Consider the following 24698-nt stretch of genomic DNA (forward strand, 5'->3'; position numbering starts at 1 on the left):
CGCTGCGGCTGCCGCGCGTGACGTCACCGTGCGTGCGTGGGTGGGCGGGGGCGTGCCGGGGGCAGGGGCTGCCGCGCCGCGCCCGCCGCTCGCCCGCCTGTCAGGGGAGAGGATGGCGGAGAGCGAGGCCGAGACCCCCAGCACGCCCGGCGAGTTCGAGAGCAAGTACTTCGAGTACAATGGGGTGCGGCTGCCGCCCTTCTGCCGGGGCAAGATGGAGGAGATCGCCAATTTCCCGGTGAGGGACAGCGACGTCTGGATTGTCACCTACCCCAAATCAGGTAGGCGGGCGGGCCCCCCGCCCGGGCTGGGGCTGCCCCCGGGGCGGGGTGGGCTGGGCTGGGTGGCGGGAGCCGCTTCTCCTCTCCCCTCGCCCTTCCTCGCAGGGTCGTCGGCCCCGGGGCCGCGGCGGCCGACCCCGCCCGGCGGGCGCTGTGCGGCGGCGGCGGCGGAGTGTCCCCCGCGGGAGGCCGGGGCGAGGCCTGCGCCCTGCCGCCGGGAGGCGAGGGGCCGCCCTGCGGGCCGGCGGCCCCTGAGGACCCTCAGGGTTCAGGGGACTGCCCGCCGCGGGGGGGGGCGTCCCGGCCGGCGTGAGGGAGAAGCCGGCGGTCCCGGCCTCGGCGGCCCCGGCCTCGGCGGCGCCGGTGCCCGCCAGCCGAACCGCTCGGGGACAAAGATGCCGCTCCCGGCAAGGGAAATCTCTCCCGGCGTAGGTGTGGAAAAGCAGGAACGTGTTACGGCGTGCGGACAGATGCCTGATGCGGCGTACAGGTTTGCTGCCTCCTCTACCGCCTTCCCGACTGCGCTCCCGAGGCGGCCGCCCCGGTCGCTCGGGGAGAACATGAGCGCAAGGTGCGTTCTCGCTGCGCTGCCTGAATCGCCAGAAATATCTCCTGCTAGCAGTGAAAGTGTGCGTGCCCCCGGTGAACGCATCCTTCGGCTGTTTTAGGCCGTTCGGGCGTCTGCTTTTAGTATCGTATTGCTTGATTTCCCAGTCTCTGCGTTTCTAAGCAAAAGTGTTTAAACAAAACTAACGCCGATGTAGTGCCTGCAAAGAGGCAGACAACATGGTAGCTTTGTAACCCACCTGATAGAACCAGGTAGACTCTCCGTCAAGTGCATTCTTGAGTGACTTTTTTTCTTGACAATAAGATCTCTTTCTAGAAAAGACAAAGTCCACTAGAGATGACGGATGCTAGCTCTGTAAATACCCTTGTAAAATGACGTTTCAGTATCATAGGTTTCTGACTTATTTGTTTGTGGCATGAATGGATGATGCTTTTCAATTTCTTGGTGTGCTGCTTCAAACATATACACGTTTTCTACAATGCAGCATCTATTATGTTATCATTTCTTAAGCAGTTTCAAATATTTGTCTTCACATTTTTTTGATATTTCATTACTAGTGATGCTGTTAAAGACTGGGTAGAGCTTGATAGAAGCATGCATTAGATAAGGGATAGTATGTAGAAGGATGGCCCCCCAAATTCTAGGATTAGGAGTAGACAGCCACATCTTTATTGTTCTTCTAAAGATTTATAGCATGCAGCAAGAACACTGTTTAATTCTTTCAGTTATAAGATTTCAGTTTTGCAAATCTGTGTTTACAATGTTCCTGTGTTGATATTGCACCCCCCCTTCATATTGGTGGATCGTTAAATATCCTCAGCTAACCTCGGTTTCCAGCAGCCGGGTACAATATAGCTAATATATTAGCTGGCAGCAGCCTAGTTTTGATGGCTATACAGTTGGCCGTGGAAAGCCAGCTTGCGTAATCATATTTAATTTGCTATTGTTTTGTGAATATAGCAACATCATATTAGGTCTCTTGGGGTCCCAGCTGAGGCTAGTGACAGGGAACTGTCCACTTACAAAGGTAGTGGCAGTGCTTACTACAAGAGGATTTACTAACAGTCACTGTGGAAGAAGGAAAAGGAAGATCGAGAACTGGGGCACCAAAACTGAAGGTACGGTGTTGTGTGAAGGAGCTGGGGGAATAGCCTTGGGATCAAAATAGGTGCCATAGTATTTTACTTGCCAGGAAAGAGAATACTTAGGTCTTGAGAAATCTGATGCCTTTGTCATGGGAATAGGCTCTAGATAATAATAATGTCTGCAAGTTCTACCTTTAGGTAGCCTGAAGACTACTGAGACCCTTGGAACTTGTTTTGTCAGCTGATCCTATGTGGCTTCCAGTTCAGTGCCTTATTTAGGGCTTCTGAATCAATTATCAAAGGGTCTGCTGGCTAGGGACAAGCATGTCAGTAGAAATTAGGCTGCCCTAATATGGTTCCCATCGATCTAGCCAAGGTCATGCAGGAAGGCTACAACAAAGCCAGAAATTAAATCCAGAACCCCAAGCTCTTCTGCATTACCTTAACTACAACTTCATCTTCCTGTCTCTCAGTAGCATTGACAAAGATTCTTCTCTTTACTGGAGCTAATCAGAATATTCATAATGTTGCCGTAATCAGGAAAGTAGGTTTACAAAACAGATTTCATGCACAAAATAAAATTCTGTGGGGTGAAATACTTTAACTTTTTTGGTAATCTTTAAAGGTAAAACGTGGTTGGGACCACTTATCTAGCTCCTGTTAATAAATTACATTTGAACAAAATTTCAATAATATTTTTGACAACAGAATTTTAGGAAAAGAAAAATGCACCAATGTCAGATAGATTCGGTAGAAAACTTTTTTTGTTGTTCTTAAGGAAATCAGTTTTGTTCAGTGTTTCACCGGCTCTCCATCTGCTCAAACTGTGGAAAATACACAAACAAGTCTGTCTGCTAGATGTGTGAGAGGCCAGAGCTTCTAGCTCTTACTGAGCCCTGTGCTACAATCTAGTAGCAGAAGGCTCCATCAGTAGCTGTTGACCGTATGTTGGTTTATCTGTCAGAGAAAATGAACAAGTGGCTTATAGGGTCAGGACTACTTCAGTAATCCTAGGGACTGATGAAGTAGTACGTATGCCATTTTGAAGACATTATGCTCTGCAAGACTAGACAATACAGCTCTAAACATGTGAAATGGAGATAGTGCTTGGAAATAGTTACAAATATTGGTAAATTGGGAGTGACCCAGGAAAAAGCTGGTCCAATAATGGTAGAAAATTGAATGTACCAGTGGCCTTACTAGGAATAATGTAATAAGCCTAATGGAAGATGACTCTGCTTTAATGTAATTTCCACTGATGGATGGCTAAATAATAATATTCCTTATATCTTTAATTATTCTTAACACCTGGTGTCCAATCAATGTTAATAGCTTTGGGGAGGTGCTGGACTAGGAGAAGCTTATGCCTAAAACCCAGAGACTCATTCAGACATGTAAATATGTGAATGTGCGTAAATGCTTATACATATGCATATGGTAGAACTGTAATTACAGAAAACCTTTTTATCATGATGCATGATTTAAAATCGGGTGCGCTACTGCTCTTGAAGAAATGAAATCACAAGTTTCATCTTTCATATAACTTTGTAGTATAGAATGGGCAGGCTGAATGGGATGCACTGAGATTTACAGTAGCTGCAAATGTAAAATGGAATACCATTCTCTTCAGCATTGAATAATTGGAGCTCGCGCAACAGATTGCTTCACAGGTAAGATACAGATGCAATGTTTGTAGGAAATACTGTGCCTCTGTCACAGCTTTTCTTGAACCCTCTCATACTGTGGGCTTTTTGTACCCTACCTGAAAATTAAAATTCTCCTCTACGAGCTTAAACTACAGAATTAATGAATAAGCAAATTCTTTCGTGGTATTCCCTCAGTCACCATGCTAAGAGCTAGATTAGCCTGTCCCTGTCTGTTAAGGTCGATTATTTCAGTGGAATTAAATCAGTCCCTAAAGATAGTATTGAGTCCAGGTTCACTTGGTATTTTGCTGTGTCTTAACAATGCTAACCCCTGACTGTACACGATCTGTCCATTTGCTTTACACACAAATGGTGTAAACCAGCTCTCAATACCATCTTGTATCTGTTCTGAACGAATATGCATTTTGCATTCTTGGGTCAAAGCCCACAAATTAATGCCTTTTGCAAAACTGGTAATTTGAGAAAGTGAGCTATTTACATTAATAATGAAGCTGTCTCTCCCATGTTGATTATTTTGCTAAATAATTTTCTGGAGTTCTGTGTGGGAAAATGTCAGTTGCTGGCTGGACTTGAAGCTGATACTTGCCCAGTTCATGAGAATGTTTTCGTTTAGTGCCAGACAGAAGAGCAAATTCTGGATATGGCCTTTACCTGTCTGGAAGTGGTTTTTTTGTTATAGATAGCATTTTGAACTTTCCTTGCAGCACTAGATTTTTATAACTACCCATTTGCTTGTAGGGAATATGATGGCTGACTCTAGGCATTTGACTTGATGAAGTGTCAGCAGTGAATTTGCGGATCAGTTCAAGGACAGCTTTCTTGTGTGTGTGTTCATTGAGTTCTCTTTCAGATTCTTTAATGCTTACATCCAGTGTTATATGAAATCAACCAGAGAAAGTTAAATTGAATTGTCCATTATTTTATTTGCTTAAAAGTTTATGTATGTACAGAAGAAGGTCATGCTTCTCATTGCATCTGTTGGTAAAGTGCATTGCATGCATTGTGGGTTTTCTGTCTCCTGCTCTGCATGCCTTTCCCACTGCATGCATACCACTCTTTTATCCTCTTCTATTTCCAGCGCTCCTGAATCCAACCCCTCCTCTTGCTGGGACACTGGTGTGCCCCAGTCCCTTCCTTGGCTGATGGGAGAAGCTCTGTTCGTCACTCTGTCCTTCCCCTTTCTCTGCCACGTGTCGGGGGCTCTGTCTGCATTCTTCCATGGCCCATTTCCCTTGTACTGTAATCCCTGTTAATCTTTCCATGCCAGGGACGCTGTGTCCCAGGGTTTTCTTCTGTTATGGGGAAACAGTTGTTCGATCCATTGACCATTACAGCAGTGACAGTCACAGCTGCTGGGCTGTGAACCAGATAAAGAGGATACAATGTAAACCTCACTTTTCTTGTTTGTCTGATTCTCCACTAAAATTAATAAGACTGCTCATCAGCATCTAGAATATTCTTTGATCAGACTCAGTGCTCAAAACTCAAGAGTTAGGCAAAGGGAGGCTTGAACCATTGGGCACGTAGACACATGTAGCTTTTCTGTGGCTGCGAAATTGCTTTAAGGATTTCTTATCTCTGGCCTCTTGTTTCTTCCCCTTCACCTTCCAATCAGTCTTAGCTGTCTGTGGGACCATGTTATAAAAACATACTGGCAAAATGTCTTGATTTAAGAAATACACCATAAAGAAAATGTACCAAATGACTACGCCTTGTGTGAAATCTTGCTTTGTTTGTCTTGCGCAATCCTACCCTTCATGTTTTCTGCAGACTATAAAAATCTCTTGGCAGTGAGGTTATATTTACTGGTAAGATTTGGTTTCTGGTTCTTTAAGCATTATTGTACTGCACAATAATACTCTTATTATTCAATTTAAAGAGTATTATTGCTTGACTAAGGTTATGTGGCTACATAGGTCATATGCTTGCAGGGGTGTCCTGCAGTCTGTGGACATCTAACCAGCTAACATTATCTGCACTTACATGCCGTAGCAATGGGTGAGTAGGTGACAGGTCCGCACAGAGCTATGTCGATTGAATATTATGTCAGGGAATCACTGTGTCTATGTCCTCTGTTACCTGCCTGTAGGCATACCTCCATTATGGCTTGGTAAGTTGTACTTTCTCAGTGCCCTGGCTTGCTGCCTAACTAGCTAACATGTACTGGTGGCCTCTGCATGATGTGACGGGCTGATAAGCCTAAGCACAAGGAATCCAATTCTTCCCACCTACCCAGATATGCATAGGTCCAACACTTCTGACAGTCCTGATTTGTGGAGTCATAAATGAAAGGAGAATCAGACTGAAAGGTTGCCCAGGGATGTGCCCAAGCTCTGGGAGTTTCTAGGCTGGGAGCTGTCAGACACAGTGACAGGAGGCAGCTGAGGTTGATTGCAGAGTTTTACCCTGGTAATAGCAAGTCTGAGGTGGCCCTTACGCCATTGTAGCTAAGGCTCCTCAGGGAACGTGAGCATCCACATGGATGTTTGTGTGTTAACTCAGTTGACTTGCCTTAATTTCCGGCGTTCTCGTATGGAACTCCTCCCAAGAGTTTTGTTGGCATTTTTTTATAACAACAGTTTTGCAGTTGCAAAAGAGCTAGATTCTGCTCTTCTGGATTTATAGTCCTATTCTCTATGCGGCATTTTGATGCCTTAAGCTTAATCCATTTTCATTTAAAGAATGAATGGAAATGTTACTGGCCCAGAAGCATGCCTCAAGAAATCATGAGGTTGGCTTAAAAATAGAGATTTTTACACAAAATACATTTGGGATTCTTTTCCTTTGACCTTTGTTTTTTGAGGCAATGTTATGCATGCTGACAAGCTCTTCCCTGTGACATGGAATGATAGGAAACATCTGTTAGTTTCATGAATGTGGATGAACAAGTTAATGTCCTTCAGATCAGAATATGGTATTTAACTTTTTTACAATAACATCACAGTTACTTGGTTCCTCTATCTTAAGTAATTATTAAAGCTCAGATATTGTTCCATTTTAATGCGATATGAATGTGCATCAGTTCTCATACCAGCTGGCCAGAAAGAATGGACTTCTTACGGAAACAGAAAGGGAACAGCAAACTGCATTGGGTGATGGAGATATGTTTTGTGGGCTGTCCTTTTAGGGACTGACGTACAGGCTCCATATTTGAATCTGATTTCATGCTCTTGGTGACTGAAGTCATGGACCTTCCACCAATTAGAAGAGTAAATACTCTGCTGCCTAAACTTGCTCTGTTGAGGACCACTCAGGTGCAGAAAGTTAACACCTGTAGACAAGTGTTTCTGGTGGTTAGGGCCACTCATTTCCTGTGCTTTGAAAGTCCTTTTGAGATGGATCCATCTTGTTTTATTTATGTATAGCTCAAAATACCTTCTGGTATCGACTCAGTCTTAAATACTGCTAGGCAAAGAAATGATAAATAAAAACATCAAATAATAAGTAATTGAAGACAATGTTAAATTTGCCACTAATGCATTTGACTTGATTTCAGTGGTAGTAGAATTGAATAGGTCCTTACATGCCTTGAACAGGAAATAAGGGTGCAGAAGAAAAATCAGTTAAGGAGAACTTGTTTGTTATCTAGCTAGCAGTGTTTCTCTCATGAGCCTTTTATCAAACTAGTGGAGAGATGTTACTAGAGACAGAACACATGGTTCAGAAGAGGTAGAATTCTCCAGCTACCTAATAGGCTTTGCTGGGTCTTTTGCAAATGTAGCATAATTGCTTCCCTGCTGTGAAGTAGTGCAAAACTCAAGCAACTTGCTTTTTGAAAGCAGGCTCAGGAAAAAAAAAAAGAAAAAAGTTTTACCCTGTGTAAAAAGTGTAATCTGGACATGTGAAATCACTGTTAACTGGATTAGATGATAATGACCTCAAAGACTAAAGAAGTAGAAGATGATGTAAATCAGCCAAACCCAACAGCCAGTCATTCTCGTGTTAATGTTCATCTTTCATAGTGAAGATATTAATGAAAGGAAGCAAAATGCTTGAACATTGGACTGAAGTAGATTAAGCACACATCATTTTTCATTCTTATTATGCAGTCTTTTATTAAATGAAGACTTTTCTCTTGTTGGGTACAGTAGGGATTCATACACCCTATGCTGGGGGGAAGGAACTACGCCCTGTATTGTCCCATCAGTGCTGCTTTTTTTCATGTGCTTTTACCCACCTGCTGTTTATAGTGCAGGATGTGAAGGCCATCATCCTTTATAAGGCTGCAAGTTCTAGATGAAATATAATGACATTAGATCACTGTATGGGATGTAGGCAATGGTGCTGAATTAGCCATTCACTGCATGAGTAATAAATTCATCTAAGGCAACAAAATGAGACAAGTGTGAAGCAGGTGAAATGAGAATCATGTTCAGAAGACACACACTGACTATACATGCAGTAGTCCAGATTTGGCAGGACGTTGGCTGCTTTGCAGTGTCCTGTTGATGCAAGGCAGTCGTAAACCTAGGTTAACCATCCAGTTAAAAGCCTGTTTACTGCTGATCAGGATTGCCAAAGTAGCACAGAACAGCTACAGGCATTGCGAAAATTGGATTGCTCTATGCATATATAGCTGAAGTGCACATTAATAATGATCAATGTCAGTCCTTTTATTGGAACACCAGTGTTTTCTATCAGAAATAGTGTGTCCTTTTCAAGGATTTTGCTGCAATACTGAGAAAACCCATGGTGATATAGATTGGCTGATCCTCTTTTGTACTCCCAATTAGATCTATTTCCATTTCTAATTCTGAAGAGCAGCCAATAGGAATAGAATAGAAATGGCTGTAGTTTGCATTCAGCAGACAGAGGGAATGACTGTGTGCTAAATATGAGTGGGGACATAGGTACCTTGCAGGAATGGTTTTGCTTAGGGCAGCTATAATATGAGGAAGATTCTGTTTGAGATAAAATACTTTACTCCCTGACCTTAGACAACCAATAGCTGACTAAACAGGCTGTGTAGTTTCATGAATAAATGGTAAACAATATTTCTTGAAATTCTGAAACAAAAATGTGCTGCTTTTTTTTTTTTTTTACATGTGTAACTCTTATCTGCAATGGTTTCACATTATACTATTGGTGTGCTGCCTTCTTGCAATTTAACCACCTAATATATGCAAATACACATTAATGTGTAGGCAGGTTTTGCCTAACAAATTTCCTGGAAGGGTTTGAAACTGAGGCATAAAATTGCATTTTAAGTAGTGACAGATGTCTTCTGAAATGCACTAACCATATGAGGAGAGGAACATGTTCACATCAAAGGGTATGAGAACTACCTCCACACAAGTTTCTAATATGGATGCCCTATTGTCTCCTGCCTTCTGATCCTATTTCAATCGGCAGAGCTCACTGTGAGGCTCTGCATTTAGCCACAGACCATATTACGACTCTGTAGAACAGAACACAGAAAGTGATATAGTTACCCTTAGCGCCACTGATTTCTAGGACAACTATGCACTTCTCTTCGACATAATGAAGTCCTTGAGAGTGATTTTAAAAAACAATGACTTGTCGCTACAGCAGAGTTCTCTTCTGCATTGTTCTCCTTGGTATAGTGTTGTGTGACCCATATGAAAATGAAGGGAAATTATTCATGGTGGGGGGACTTTGTTGGAGATTGTGAGCTCCTGCTGGGGTAATGTATGATGCAATTTAGGCATGTTTTTGATACAGGCTCTAAAAGGTTGGGAGAATAGGACTGCCAGATGAAGCAGAAGGGCAGGATACAACTGAGGTAAGATTGGGGTAAGCGCATGTACCTTCTTATGTGTGCTGCAGAGAGGAGGTAAGATTTGAAAATTTGCTAATATACCTTTTGCCCATCAATGTGAGGAGGTACTGTTGTTAGTTTACATGGCCAAAATTTGCCAGATAATTTTCAGGTGTTTGAGACAGCAGCTGCCCTGTAGCATAGATGAGCCAATAAAAGTACTCTTCCCCTGTGAATTACTGTCCTGTTGGCCAACGCTTTGGTGTGACTGCACAATCCTACATGCTCACGCTATTATCATGAAAAGCATGGTGTCTCTTAATTTGGGTCGTGAGGATGTCCATCAAAGGGAGGAGCCTGGGGAAAGAAGGTAAGGACTGAATGTACTGGGTTGACTTCAGACCTGGTCAACCTTGAATAGGTTGAAAAGGTTGAAGGGTGAAAAGGGATGTGATTCTGCCAGACAGCTGTTAAGGGAGCAAGCAGGCTTATCTGTTATTTTCATGTTCCTGACATGTTATACTATACATTTTTTTCTTTCTGTTTTAGGATGATAGGTGTTATGCTTTCTTATACCATGGGAGCATGTTTGGCGAGTAAAAACTGAAAGAGAGAAATAATCTAAGGGTGTAGGTAGATGTCCTCTTTTAAAAGCATCTGTGCTAGTGCAGGATGTTGGTGTCCTTAGCCTGCTGTTTGTCGTTTCTCTTGAAGAACCACCCGCAGAGTATTTTGTGTGGATGCATTCTAGTTTGTCTCAGGCAAAAATTGCTAGGTAAGTTGATGCCAAAAATAGAAACTCCTTAAGCTAATTTGGCTGATTTAATTTTAAGTGAATTGGAGTAACTTCACACAAACTGCCCCATTGGTGATGACAGCTGGTGCAGACATGATGAGCATCCATAGACATGAACAGATTTTACCAGCCCAGCTAAAGCCTGAAGAGAAGAGTAAAATACTTTTCCTTTTGAATATCTGATACCAAGAAATATCAGTTACCAACCAATATCAGCTGTCAGTGAAGGACCTGTAACAAAATCTGGGACACCTAGATGTGATGAAATCATGGATGTGGAGACAAGCATGAAGACACAAATTAAGACTCATCAATCAGAAGGCAAATAAAGACAAACGTGTGATTTCTTGTTGTTTTTGATCCCTAGATTTTGAGCAATCTGTGGACCTGACTCCTAGTTCTTAGAGCTGTTAGTACACTACTTGCCTAGTCCTTGCTGCAGTGCATGTGAGGATGTTGTGGCTTATTAAGAGGGACAGAAGAGAAACACTTTTTGCCCCAGCTGTCCTCAAGAGGTTTTGCCTTGTGGACCTCTGCCTGCTGGGACACATGGGGGTAGCCATTGGTTAGATGCAATGGTTAGGGAGTATGTGACTCTTGAGCTATTTTTCTTCTGGTTTTATAAAGTCTAAGGTACGCAACATAGACAATCCAGTTATCTGCTTCACTGTGGCTACACTAGTACACTAGGCAGAGGCTCCAACAGGCTGTCATCCATGCTATTTTCTTGCTAGCGTGTTCCCTGACAGTTTTGCTCTCTCCCAGACAGCATGCTCCCCAGCATGGTGTGGGAGGTAGCTGGAGCCAGGGACTGTTCCCAGGAGGCTACAGACGAGGCTGCCTTGTTTTGGGAAATCAATCTCTGTGGATGTGGGTTCGGCTGTCCCACATGTCCTCCCAGAGAACAGGCCCTGGTGTGTTTTATTTACTAGTGTTGCTCCAGCTTTAGGATCCAGCATGCGTAAAAGCATCACTAGGCCTTTTTCTCCAGGCTGCTTCTGTTGGTGTTATGTGTGAAACATACTGCATTGCCTGCCTTGCTGTGTGGAAGTGGAGATGCCTCAACAGTCGGTGCCTGGTCTGAGATGCACTGTGGTCGATTCTACACTTTTCATCCTGTCCTCTATTGAGTAGTTAGTATGCTAATGTAAGGGAGAATTAGGACTCAGGCCATTTTTTAAAAATAGTACTAATGCATTAGCTGAAAATAACACTGTTTTGTAACCAGTTCATTAAAGCAGTGCTTTAGGATACTATATTATGCAATATATATTAGTAGCAGTAATTGTATGGATAATATATGTATGTAAACAGTTCAGTGACAGCTTTTTTACCAAACAGAAAGTACATTTTAGTCCTAAATAGAATACGGTTTTCATAGTTTGCTGCTTACAGCCTCTGGTGAAACACATTCGAAACACAAGTCAGACCTAATGGACCTGTGTCTGCATTCTATGATATAAGTCTAGTGAAAGACAAGCAGAATTTAGCCTGTTGGTTTTCTTTTAAAAGTCAGTATCTACAAGTGGAAAAATAAACTGATTAGTAAGTCTAAAAATCCAAGACTCTGCTTACTGAATGTTACTGGAAGCTGTGCAGTTAACACTTGTTTTAAATCCAATCTTATTTAAGCTGTTGCCATCAGTTTCAGAAGATCTGAATTCAGTTTCCTCATGTTCCACAGAGTCCCTTGACAGGTCACTATTAAACTTAGGGGCATGTAGGCCACATAAAAGGGACATTAATCTTAGAGGATGAGTATTCAGGCCTTTCTGAAAATTGGGCCCTTTAATATATATTTAATTGGTCAGTCAAAAATATTGGCAATATAACATCAAAATTTCAGCCTTTATTCTGAATCCTGAGTCATCTAGCAACAGAAGAATTGGAAAATACAGTATCAAGGTGTATACATTATTTTTATTATTAAACTGATATGATTTGATATCACTATCTGATAATGAAAATGCCTATTCTTAAGCCAGTTGGAATTCCAAGATGTAGGAGAACTTGAAAATAGAGACCTCAAAAGGAGATATTTTTATGGTTTGGAAATTGTTTTCTTCTAATGGAAAAATCTATTTTTCCCTCCACTATTCTAGCATGAAGATGAATCTGTCATGCTTACCTGGAGATATACACTGAAATTGGTGAAAGGGGAATGAGCTTGCAGGCAATTAGAACAACTATGTGGGGAATCACTTTACAGCACTTGCTAGGCCAATCTGACAGCTTTAGCAGGCCTCATTTTTAATGAGCACTTACATCTACCGATGTTATAAAAAAATTATGAGTCATAATGGGTCCATTGCATTGTATTAGCTGAAACTTGATCAAGCATTGGTAGATCAAATGAAGTGCAACTAATTGAGAGTGCTAGAAGACTGTTAGTATTAACATGAGTATTTCTTTATTTTATTTTTCCATGTGGTTTCCAAACAAGGGGTTAATAACAGGAACATACCAAAGACCTTTGCATCCTTGAGTTGCAGGTTTGTCCCATGTTAGCTGATATGGAGGGCAGAAAACTGAAATAAACTACATTAGACACCATGTAGGGAAGCAAAATTTCACAGGAAATTTTATGGTTTTATATCTGCCACTTCACTTTGAACAAATCTGAGGTTCGGTGGCTGCATGGGAATGTGCCAGTGGCCAGAAAGTAGTGCAAGAGCCAGAGAACAGCTGCACTAAAGAATATTTCTCCCTCCTACAGAGACCAAGTTTGACGTCAAAAGTCATCTAACACCTAGAAGCAGAAAGGAGTAGCTGTGGTGTTGCAGAGTTTTGGCTATCTTGCTATGCTGTCTGGTTACTGCTGCAGCAGTTACATTTACTGATAAGCAGCAGCAGTGTGGCCGTGAACTGACTTTGCTGTTGTTGCTGAGGCATTGGCCATGAAGAAGGGTACAAACGAAGAGTTTCCAATCATCATAGCAGATGCTGTAAGCATGGTAGGATTCTTAATGAGTCCTGATTTCTGTGCATGATTAGGCATCACAGAAAAGGACAGTGCAGCTCAACTAGCAGACTTTCAAACTGCTGTGACTGGGCTGCTTTTGTACATGCTGTTACGCAGAGCAGAAATGCAAAATGCAGGTTCACAGATAATTTAAAAGGCTCTCCTAAGCTACTGCTAGAATTTGCAGGTTTTTATCACAGCTGTTTCCTATCCTATCTCTTGCCAGATTTTGTGAGATAAACTGGAACACACTGTTTTCTCCTGAGGTATTGACATAACAGAAGAGCTTGTCAGGGAAGAGCGTTTCTCAGGTACAGTGCACTGAAGTTCCTCAGATGGGGACTGGCTCCTTTTTAGTTGGAATTGGATAAATGTAAATGAATTCCACAACTCTTTTGGCAATATGACCTCAGAGGTAGCAGGGCCAGCAGTATTCCTCCAGGATGAGGTGTGGATCTGCTGCAGCTGGAAGAAGGAAGGGTAGAGTTGCTGGGTACTTATGAATGTTGCATCTGGTCCCTCATGCCCAAGGCTGACAGATTAATCCTGTTTGGCAGTGACTGTTTGCTCTTTCTGTACCATCCCAAGTGAGGCATGCATGTACATGCATAAGCATTGAGCAACACAAGGAGAAAATGATGGAAAATACTTGAGATGCACAAGATCCACTGATTGTCTCCAAGAAAACCTTAGCTTCATATGCCTACATGCTAGCTTTTCCAGTTAGTGACCTAATCCTTTAATTTCACTTAAAAAGTGAGTAACCCTCAAGTGACAATAAATCATTGTTGGCAGCCAGGCCAGAAATCTAGGGAGTATAAAGATAAGCTCTGCATCTTTTTTTTTTTTTTCCTTAGGCTTCCTTCATCTTTTTCTTCTCTCCAACAAGTATCATCATTTTCCCTTTTACTAAGAAAGTTTCTGTGACATTTAGATCTGGCCAAGTTTTGTGATAGAGTAGGATTATCAGAGGTTATTCCCATAATCTCCTTTGAAAATCTCAGTTTCAGCAATTCACTCTACCTTCCACCCGTAAAATAGTGGTTCTTGCACATCCCCACAGGCATCGGTTTAAGTCAGTTTGTTTAAATGGCCAATTCCTGTATGCCTTATACACAGATGAGGCATCAGGGGCTACACCAGAAGACTCGCATTCACCTCCCACAGTGGCAAATTTAATAAATTCTGCTAGCGCCAGTCTAGGCTTGGGCCTCTCATCACAGGCATGGGTACAATACCCCAGTTTGTTTGGCTTTCCAGCCAGCTGGTGTTCTTAGGGGCTAGAAAACCTTGCCCTAGCAGCTAGGTCTGGAATTTGGGTTGCCATTTGTCTATTTCTAGGTTAATCCACCATTTCTAAACCAAAAGGACATTCAGCTCTGATGTCTGTAATTTAACTTGAGTTGTCTTTAACCCTAATAGAGATGTGAGGAGGTTGTATATATCTAATTATATATATATATATAAAGGCTTTTAGTTTATTGGCTTTCTGGGTTTTTTTTGTTGGTTTTTTTTTAAACAAATAAGCATGTGGTGTTTCAGGTTTTTTTAAAACAGGATATCAGGTTGATGATAATTTTGGGGGGCTCTTGGGCATGTGTGTGGGGGATAAATGATAATTGATTAAGGGTAACAAGTTGTCGTGGTTTAACCCCAGCCAGCAACTAAGCACCACGCAGCCGCTCACTCACTCCCCCCCCATCCAGTGGGATGGGGGAGAAAATCAGGAAAAGAAGTAAAACTCCTGGGTTGAGATAAGAACGATTTAATAGAACAGAAAAGAAGAGACTAATAATGATAATGATAACACTAATAAAATGACAACAGTAGTAATAAAAGGATTGAAATGTACAAATGATGCGCAGGGCAATTGCTCACCACCCGCTGACCGACACCCAGCCAGTCCCCAAGCGGCGAAAAACCCTGCCCCCCCCACTTCCCAGTTCCTAAACTAGATGGGACGTCACATGGTATGGAATACACTGTTGGCCAGTTTGGGTCAGGTGCCCTGGCTGGGCATGAGAAGCTGAAAAATCCTTGACTCTAGTCTAAACACTACTGAGCAACAACTGAAAACATCAGTGTTATCAACATTCTTCACATACTGAACTCAAAACATAGCGCTGTACCAGCTACTAGGAAGGCAGCTAACTACATCCCAGCTGAAACCAGGACACAAGTTAAAACCCCTCAAAAGTTCCCTCAAAAGTTAAATCTCTGGTTTTCATTTGCATTAAGACTCTGAAAATCCTAAGCAGAATAACTTGAGTGCTAATGTGGAAAAAAAATCAGGCTAATGTAGTGAGTGACAAAAGTGAAAACTAGCAGAGTTCATGGGTGGGAGAAATCAGGATCAGTGGCCCTACTGCAGGTGTAGGGAGGAGAAATTCTAACCTGCTGGATGAGCAGAAGCCAGACGTCTGTCAGCTTGCAGTCTTCCCCTTTGTAGAAGAAATACTGCAGAAATAGTGTTTGCTGTGTGAATTGGAATAGGATGCTGGAAGATGTGCAGCACTACATACATAACTACAGTAATTTGTGTATGTGCATGCTACTAATTAGCACTGAGGTTCACAGATTTAAAGCACTGTTCTAGAGAACCTGTACTTGATGGAGATTTTTATTTTTCTGCTTTGAGTACCTGCCATGTGCACAGCATTACTCTTTCAATGAATCACTGTTTTTGATGGAAGCACATTTAAAGACTTCTAAGCTTTCAAAGGCCTACTTCCTTCTGAATCAGAACCCTTCTTCCCCATGCCTCCTACATCAATATGTAATTTCCTATCTCTGTAGTGCTCCATGGATCTGCTAGCAATCAAGCCAAGTCTAGTGCATGGCCAAAGGTCTGAAAAAGAACTAGGTAAGACCATGGGGGCTGTGCTCCCTGCCCATCGCCTCCCACTTAGCTGGTGGACTTTGTGGAGAGCTGGTAGGGAACGTGCTGCTCTCCTGAAGTTTCAGCATAGTTCTGCCTTAAAACCCTGTGGTCCTTTGGTATTCAGAGGCACCATGGAGATGGCTTCTTTTTGCCTAGAGAGCAGCTGAGTAACAAAAAATTAGAAAGTCCTGGTTGTGTTGTTTATCCACATACAGCTATTCCTTTTCCTTTCATGGAACAAGGTTGCTGTAATAGCATTTTTCTTTGCAGGCGGAATTGGAAATACAGAAATAAATTATGGAGAACCAGGGTGTCTCCTGTCAGAATAAATATTTAATGAGAACAAGGGTTGTGCTCATTCAGAGTCACAAGGACACATACTGAAGTACTGTATATATGTTAATTTTAATGTATAAAATATATGCTTGGACTTAAAAATGCAGAGTGAACAGCCTCAGGGGCAAGTGTGTATTAAGGCTGTGACAGCTGTCTCTGTGGGTGATGATAATGTAAAAGTTTCTTTTTTTTCCAAGCCATTTTAATTTACCCACCAATCAGTCAGAAGACAGAGGAATCTTAAAGTACTTATTCTCCAAAGCAGTTCTTGGAGGCATGTGTTCTTTCACGTTGTATCCAGACGGTGTTCATTTTAACCAGCCTCTAAAGCACATCAGCTTTTTGTAACTCTTCATAGCTCAGATTAAAAAAAAAAAACAAAACTGAATAATGATACACTAGTTTTCGTTGTGTTGGAGCAACATACAGAATTTGTACAAAGTGTGCCTGTTAGTGTGTACAGTCATGCTAGTTAACGTGAATTAACCTAGTGACTGTTACAAGTTACTTGCAACTTGCAAGTTATTTTCAAGTTAAAACGAGAATGAAAGGCACGATCTCAGAGTTTGCAGCTCATCTTTCCAAGGATATGGGATGTTGAGGTGGACTGGGGCTTTCTAAAGAGTTCTAGAACAATTACTCGTTCCTTTGGGCAACATGGGAGAGAGAATAAATCCTGGTCTCATTTTCCTTACCACTCACAACTCTTAAATAATTGGTCTATCTGTTGCAGTATCCAGGATGTCCCATGCCCGTGTGACTTGTCATCTAAACTGTGGAGTCCCTTCCCTGCTAGCTTGCTTTGATCTCTCCTCATTCTGTTCCTCCATCTCACTAAAAGCCCACGCCTTTCTCTTCACAAGCATGTCAGATATCTCTGAACCTTTGTTTGCCTGTTTTGAGGGTTTCGTACCTGCCTGAAGGTAAAATCATTTGAAATAGTTTCCTTGTTCAAACTTCTATTTGGAATACCTATTAATTTTCCAAAGTGCAGTCATTAAGGCTAGAATATCTAATGTTTGCTTTGTAAATGTCCTTGGACTGGAGAGGGGGACGTAACTGGGGCCACTAAAGCTTATGACGAACTTGCTATGCATTTATGCCTTCAGTGGTTTATCCAGTCCATAACGTGGAGGTATAAATAGACTCTCAAATCATTGTGTAACAGTAGAATTGCCTACAATTTAGCATAGAGGACACTGGCAGTCTCCCAGTATGGCCGCTAATGCATTTTGTGAACTTGGATGATCTCTGCCTCGTTTTTTTTCATTTCTAAAATGGAAATAGTAGTATTTTGCCTAGCTAATGTTCACAGGGGAAAAACTTTTTTAAAATGCTTCGCAATTCACAGGTAAAATGATTGGGAGATAGAAACGTATTTACATTATTACTGAAGAAAAATCTGAGGTCTTCTACGTGAAAGGAGATCTTCATGTGTTTAAAATAAAACTAAGGGAGCAGACAGACTGTGTTAAAACAGTAGTTACAGACTTAGTTCACAGCAGACTGCTAAGGATGGAAGTTATTATTTCTATGTCTAGGTCTCCCTTCATATGCTTCTGTTTAGATAAGAACTGTAATACAATCTGTTCTCTTTCATTGTTTGGTTTGTGCAGGCACAGGCTTGCTACAGGAAGTGGTATATCTAGTGAGTCAGGGAGCTGATCCAGATGAGATTGGACTAATGAATATAGATGAACAACTTCCAGTCCTAGAGTACCCTCAGCCTGGTCTGGACATCATCAAGGTACAATTTATTGCAAAGAAAGTCTTTCAGCATTTGGATACCTTTTTCCTCAGTTCCATATTTATCACTTCATTTCATCCTGTGCCCTTGTCCTTTTCATCACTGGACTTGCTCAGTTTGTTGGAATGATTCAGAGTATTATTAGGTTATTTTAAAGTTGCTTTTATTAAGCTTTATTATAAATACTCTATTTAATGCTTTAGATGTTTCTCCATGTCCTAAATATCTTGGCAGTGGGTTTTCTGAATAAAAGTTCCAGGCCTCCCTTGCTTACATAAAGAGAAGCTGCCCAAATGAGGCAAATTTGCTTTGATTCCTTCCCTGGGTCTGCAAAAGAAGAACTACAAATACAGAGATCTATGGATCTGTAGACCCACTGCTCTGAATTTACATCTAAATCCTTAGAGACCCAGAATCTCTGGATCTACAGACTCTGTAGGTGTAGTTTGAGGAGTTTGGAATATTCTGCATGAAATGACTTCCACACTGTTAAGAATCACTCAGAGACTGGTGGCATGGCATACAAGTGTGATCTTGTCATTGCTGTAACTACTTCTGATATAGGCGTATCTTGGAATGATGAGGCAAAATACTGGGCTCCATCCTATAACAGCTACAGTGCTTGTTGAATTGAGCTACCTAAGGCTGGCATGGGTAGATTTAAGCTGCTTCTGCAGCATCAGCCTGCTTTAGGCTGAGAGTATTTAGGGGTCAGGGGCTGGTTTTTTTTTCACCTGTGTGATGCCTAGTCCAATGAGACCTCAGTGCTACCTTGATGCAAATAAGCGGTGGCAATAGTGAAAGGTTTAGTCTGAGATTACACATTGTTGCCTATACTATGTGCTAGAAACTTCATCCAATATGGATTTATGCAGTTTTTAACTATTAGAAGATTTGTGTCATAAGACAATTTTCTCTCAAATTATAGAAAAATACTCTGTTTGAAAGATGTTCACACACTCAAATAAACCTTTGGACTGTCGGGCCTAATTCTGAGGATAAAATAAATTGCAAGAGTAAAATTTTGAAGTGAAGAAGTTAGGGGTAGGGTTTTCAGAGCTTCTAGTATTTCTCAAGGAACTTTAGTGGAAGCACCACTGGAAACAAAGTTAGTTTGATACTAAGAATCTTAAACTAGTACACTCTCTTCCTGAGAAGGTCCTACAAATGGAAGTACTTTGAAAACAAAAGGGGGAGAAAAACCCAACAAAACCCCCCCAACACATTATCCAGCCTTTTGATATTTAAAAACCAGATGTAATTCCCTGACCTAATTTCTTGTCCCAGACCCCTATTAATTTAAGAAGTGAATTTGTGAATGTGACTCAGTATAGCAAAGGGCTTCAAGACAGTTCAGGACAGCTCAGGATGTGCCAAAAACTAATGCACAATAAGAAATGTTTCTGTCTGCTTTATTTTAGGAACTGACATCTCCTCGTCTCATAAAAAGCCACCTACCATATCGGTTTTTGCCTTCGGACCTCCATAATGGCAATTCAAAGGTAAAAATGAAATGAAATCATGTTTGTTTAACTATATTGGCAGCAGTTGTTTAAGTGCTTTGGGAGAGGGGTGGGGAAAAAGCTTTCAATAAGATGATTTCTTTTTTTCACCTCCCCGTCATAGGTAATATACATGGCTCGCAATCCCAAAGACCTGGTGGTGTCTTATTACCAGTTTCACCGCTCCCTAAGGACCATGAGCTACAGAGGAACGTTTCAGGAGTTCTGCAGAAGGTTTATGAATGACAAGTGTAAGGAGCTGTTCTCTCTGCACACGCTGTTACACATTTATTTTCATCTCTGCATTCCTTCTGCAAGTACAGAAATGAACTGGATAAAGGTGCATTTGTTTTGCATATACAGCAAGGACGTTGCTACAGATAGTGCTGCGTGGACTTAGATTTGTCCATGCAAACTATGGCGATGCCTTGTAAATAATTGTCTTTACAATATTTGACCTCCTGGGCTCAGCAGTGTTCCACTTAGCTCAGGCAAAACTCTGGTCTACTCTTCTAAAATTTAGTTTGCAAGGTACCAGGTACCTTGTGAAAAGTGGTGAATACTCCATCATTTGATTTCAGTTGTACCTTACTGTTAGCTACTTCTCACGAGTCTTTCAGTTCCTCAGGGTTTGGGTTTTTTTCCTGGTAATTCCTTTAATATTTTTATTTAATCCAGAAATTCACGGTTTGTCCCTTGCAAGATACCAGTTAGCACACAAAAACCTCCAGTTTGCATGAGACTGATCTGGAGTACATCAGTAAGTTGAAGTGAGCCCCTGTAAAAAGGCAGTTGCAGGCTGCTACCGTCTGAAAAATACACTCTATAATGAGAATACAATTAACCTGCTTCACAACAACTCATCAGCTGCTCACCCAGTAATCCCTTTGAGCAAGGGCTGTTTCATGACACACCCACCCACGGTGTTCCCACTCAGGCTGCACTGCCTTAAGTAGCTCCATTGCACTAGCTCAGTAAACTTACAGGGAGGGCAAGCCCTATGTTCTCACATAACTGGCTGCTGCTGGGCTTTTTGCCAATGGATTGCCACACATTCTAGCTAGGAAGAGAAGAATTTTTTACTGCCTTCTATTTCTCTACAAAATCTTCTCTATGATACCTTAATGTGACACTAAGAATTCACCAGGTACCTTGTGCTCTGAGAGCAGCATCTCCTCTAGAACCAGTGCAGCAAACTTTTCTTCAGCCTGGAATTTGGAGGAGTTGATGATAAAGGAGCTATATAAGGGGAAGAAAAAAGTACAAGTAAAAGCCTACCAGTGGAGGTTATTTAACAGGCCTTAAAAACCTTTGCTACTTTCTCCTGCAAGTTTGCGCAGGGAGGGTAAATGCTCTCCTTCCATTCCAGCCCACTTTCAGCTTTTTCTTTTGCATTCCCTGAGAATGGGATGTTTGTCTGTAGCCCATGATCAGGAACTTCTAGACCGGAGACATACGAAAGACACATTAGAAGGTCTTCTAAAATAGGAAGAAGGTTCTGTATTCTTTTTCATGTAAGTATCGCAAGAGTTATTTATATCTTCATCTAGTAGCAGCTAGCTGATTTATCATAACCTCCCAGAGTCAATAAAACATCACAGTGTGTTCTTTGTCCATAATTGTGCAAATGGAGTGTTTCGTAATACAGTAAATTTAGCATTTAGCTAAATGTTTGCATCTGATGGAAGCAATGCAGCGGCAAAAAAACCTTTGTAAGAAGTCAAAGTACTGCTAGAGGGAGAAGTACTGAGCCCAAACGACACAATCCCACTCTTTTTACCCCTTCTTACCTGACCATCTTGAAACAAATTCAGTGCATGTTAGCTGTGTTGTTTGAAAGCATACGGTTAGATAGGGATTAGTCTTGAATGTGCTAATTCTTTGGCATTATCCTCTATAGCTTAAGGGAGTTTCTTACATAAAGCATAGGTAAACTCTGCTAACATAATCTTAGTGGATTCTTGCCCTGTACCATCAAGAGCAGCTAGAAGCGCTTTTTGCTTGACTGATGTGTTAGCTTCATGTGTGAATTTCTTTAGGGGGGTGTGGAATGGGATTAACAAAAATGGAATTTTTCCAATACCTTTATAGAAATTGAAAATGAGTCAGCTGTTTAAAATAATTTTACTATGATATGGCCCTCTTTGTCCATTGAGAATGTTTCAGTTACCAAAATTAAACAATTATTTTTCAAAGGGAAAAGGTGGCTTCAAAATACAAAACTAAAAAGTTTAATATTTCTCTATAGCTGCTTTGCTGAAAAGATGAAATTGACCAAAAAAATATTGGGAAAGAATGTGAAAAACTGCTCACTGTATTTGCTTAATTCCTTCTTTGATTATCTGAAGTACTTTGGGGGAATTTATCACAGGCAACAAAGAAATATGCAGAATGCATTTCTCTTTGGGTTGTCTTTCCAGTAATATTGGCAGCAAAAGACATTCTCTAGATGATAAATACCAGTGTCTGAACCTCTGCTAGGCACATGTAAATTGACTGAAATCAGTGCAAATGTGGAATTTATCAGAGAAGTGAAAAACAGAGGAAAGTTTTGGGGGAAGGGTTGAGGCTTCCAGTAACCACTGCCTCAGCAGTACTGGGAGCACAAGTCCTCCCAGCATAGCACCTCAGCTTCTCTTCAAGTCCTAAACCCCGCACAGCAGGTATGGGGAACTGAAGACAAGCTGCTGGTGGCAAGCAGGAGGTAGGAGGCATAAGCTTTTAATCATTGGCAACGCCGCACACTGGGCCTGCTCACAACTTGTGATATATGGGAAGTACCTCATCACATCACTCTTAAGATTTTGGGAGCACTCAACACCTCATGGGCATCTAGTTGTAGTCTGGATTTATTGTGTAACTGAGATAACTGATAACAGTATAACTGAAACTGTGTTCTGGCATGTCCACAGAAGTTGTGTGGCAGTGTTCAGAAAATAACAATAGAAGGAAATAGGTCTGAGATTTTAGCGGGGAGGCAAAAGATGTAATGATAAATAGAATATTCTGTCAGTACATCCTACATTTTTGGGAATGACCATGAAGCATTTTTATAGGTCTGTTTCCTCAATACTTCTTTAATTAAGAAAGGACAATGGTTGTTGGCAATTCTTTGTCCATAGTAGAGGGTGCTCTATGGAACTTTCCACGAATGATGTATCTAGCTGCTAAGTGAAGGCAGCTGCAGTGTGGTATGTTAATTGCAGGAATTCACACAGGTTGGAGCCGCTGGAAATTTGCCTTCTGCAAAGCTCTCTGTGTAATTTTTATCTTGGCTCAGTTTCCATTCAGTAGTCAAGAGTTATTAATACTGAGCTCTGAGAGGTCCATCATGAAATGTGGTGGCATTTTCAGCTGAACGTTTTATCTTTATGATAAGTTAGTTCTTTTGAATATTCTAAACTGATAGAAAAACTCTTTTTTAATTAAGTTCCTTGCTGTGCATGGCAATGGGTGAAAACCAGACAGTATTCTCCTGGGGCTATGAGCCACTCCAGTTAATTTATTTTTCTCCTTTTTTTTCCTTTCTGAAAAGGGCTTAATAACAAAAGTGTTCATTTTCCTCATGCCAATCATAATGTCTTTGTAGTAGGATACGGTTCGTGGTTTGAACATGTGCAAGAGTTTTGGGAACATCACATGGATGCCAATGTACTTTTTCTCAAGTATGAAGATATGCATAAGGTAGGTTAGAAGTAGCAAAAAGGTACTTTAATTGTTTTAATATTTTAATATGTTTAGCATCGTAGTGTTTAAAATACATAAAGCACAAAATTTGCTGCTTATGTCCATATTTGGGCTCCCTAATGTCTGATACCATTTTTAAAGCACTGGCATTCAATAGCTTCTATGGACTTTCAGCACTTTCATAAACCTAGTAATTTACTCAGGAATGTGCCTGCATCCATAGGCACTAAACTACTTGCAGAGATGTGTAACTGTTCAGTGCTTGCTACACTCAGCTCTGGGCATTCGTTTAAAAGAAATGTCTTGCTGTGTGTGCTGTATCAATGAGAATAAAAAAAAGCACATCATCAGTAATTTGTCCAATATATTTGGTATTTATTCTGATTATTTGGTTGTTCATATTGTCTTCTGTGAAACAATGTTGAAAACAGGGATGATCGTGTAGCATAAGGTGAACATAATTATTGGGTCCTTATAGTATGCTGGCTAATAAATCCACTTTATTTTTAATCAGAAATTTAGTGGAAATACTACATAGAACATTGGTTTCCATTTCCTATTGCAATAATATATTTTTGAGAATTAATGAAAATGCTTCAAAATGTTTACTTGACTGGAACATTAATGGGAACATAGGAAAAACCCAGCTCTTATCTCTTAAACCTACAAAAAGGCAAAATCAGCGTGGAACTCAATAAAGCTGGGTAAATTATAATTTCAGCTTTACTGAGCCTTCTGATGGAGTGGGATGCTAAAAGATGATGTAATACAATCAAAATAATTGCAATAGTAGAAATTATTTCAAACCCGTGATGTTGAAGGGTGATTTATTCCTAGCTGTGCTCACTGATGGATGCTCTTGAAAGCTGGTGGCATCACAGTATCTTCTGCTTCCTGATAAACATTGCTATTTTGTCCTTGCAACTACAGAAGTCTTACTCATACTGAGGAACCCTGGAGTTCTGGATATGTAAATTAATGACTGCTTATTCTGAGGCCACCTCACTAGATCCTTTCCATCTACATGAATGCAGTCCCAGAAGCTAACAATGAAGGAAGGCTCCAACAGTTCTAACAGTTGTAGTCATTTGTTTTACCATGATCAAAATCAAAGTAACTTTTAATTCCTCCAAAATACACTGGTATTCCCAGGTGATCAGTTAAGGGCCTGGTGTTGTCTGAAGTGGGAAGATCACAATTACTTTGCAGTTCCCTGTTCTAATATTTGAAGAGGCGAGCTTACGTGACTCTGTTCTCTGCTGACCTGTCTTACCCTAATTACTTGCAATGTGTTTATTTTCAGCAAATGGGAAGGTCGCAAAAGTTTAAGATGGTGGTGTTTCTACAACTTCTGCATTTGTATTTTTCACACTCATCAGAATATCACTTATTTTGAAATACTGAAACTCATTAAAAAGGTCATTTAAAATATTGTAAAATAAACTATTTTTTAAATACTGTTTTACA

General features: G+C 41.1%; 1 protein-coding gene across 2 annotated transcripts in view; it reads left to right on the forward strand.

The window, feature by feature from the left end:
• The first annotated feature begins 45 nt into the window (after positions 1–45).
• Positions 46–24698, forward strand: part of SULT4A1 (sulfotransferase family 4A member 1) — a 31064-nt gene continuing 6411 nt past the window's right edge. For both annotated transcript variants that reach the window (XR_011328768.1, XM_069806963.1), the window contains exons 1-5: positions 46–281; positions 17912–18042; positions 19464–19544; positions 19669–19795; positions 23134–23228. Coding sequence is in view for 1 of the 2 variants with exons in the window: in XM_069806963.1 (XP_069663064.1) it covers positions 113–281; positions 17912–18042; positions 19464–19544; positions 19669–19795; positions 23134–23228 (603 nt within the window). In the remaining variant the exon portion in view is untranslated. The remainder of the gene's footprint in view (positions 282–17911; positions 18043–19463; positions 19545–19668; positions 19796–23133; positions 23229–24698) is intronic.

The sequence above is a fragment of the Haliaeetus albicilla genome, chromosome 19, assembly GCF_947461875.1.
Source record: "Haliaeetus albicilla chromosome 19, bHalAlb1.1, whole genome shotgun sequence".
Classification (NCBI taxonomy): domain Eukaryota; kingdom Metazoa; phylum Chordata; class Aves; order Accipitriformes; family Accipitridae; genus Haliaeetus; species Haliaeetus albicilla.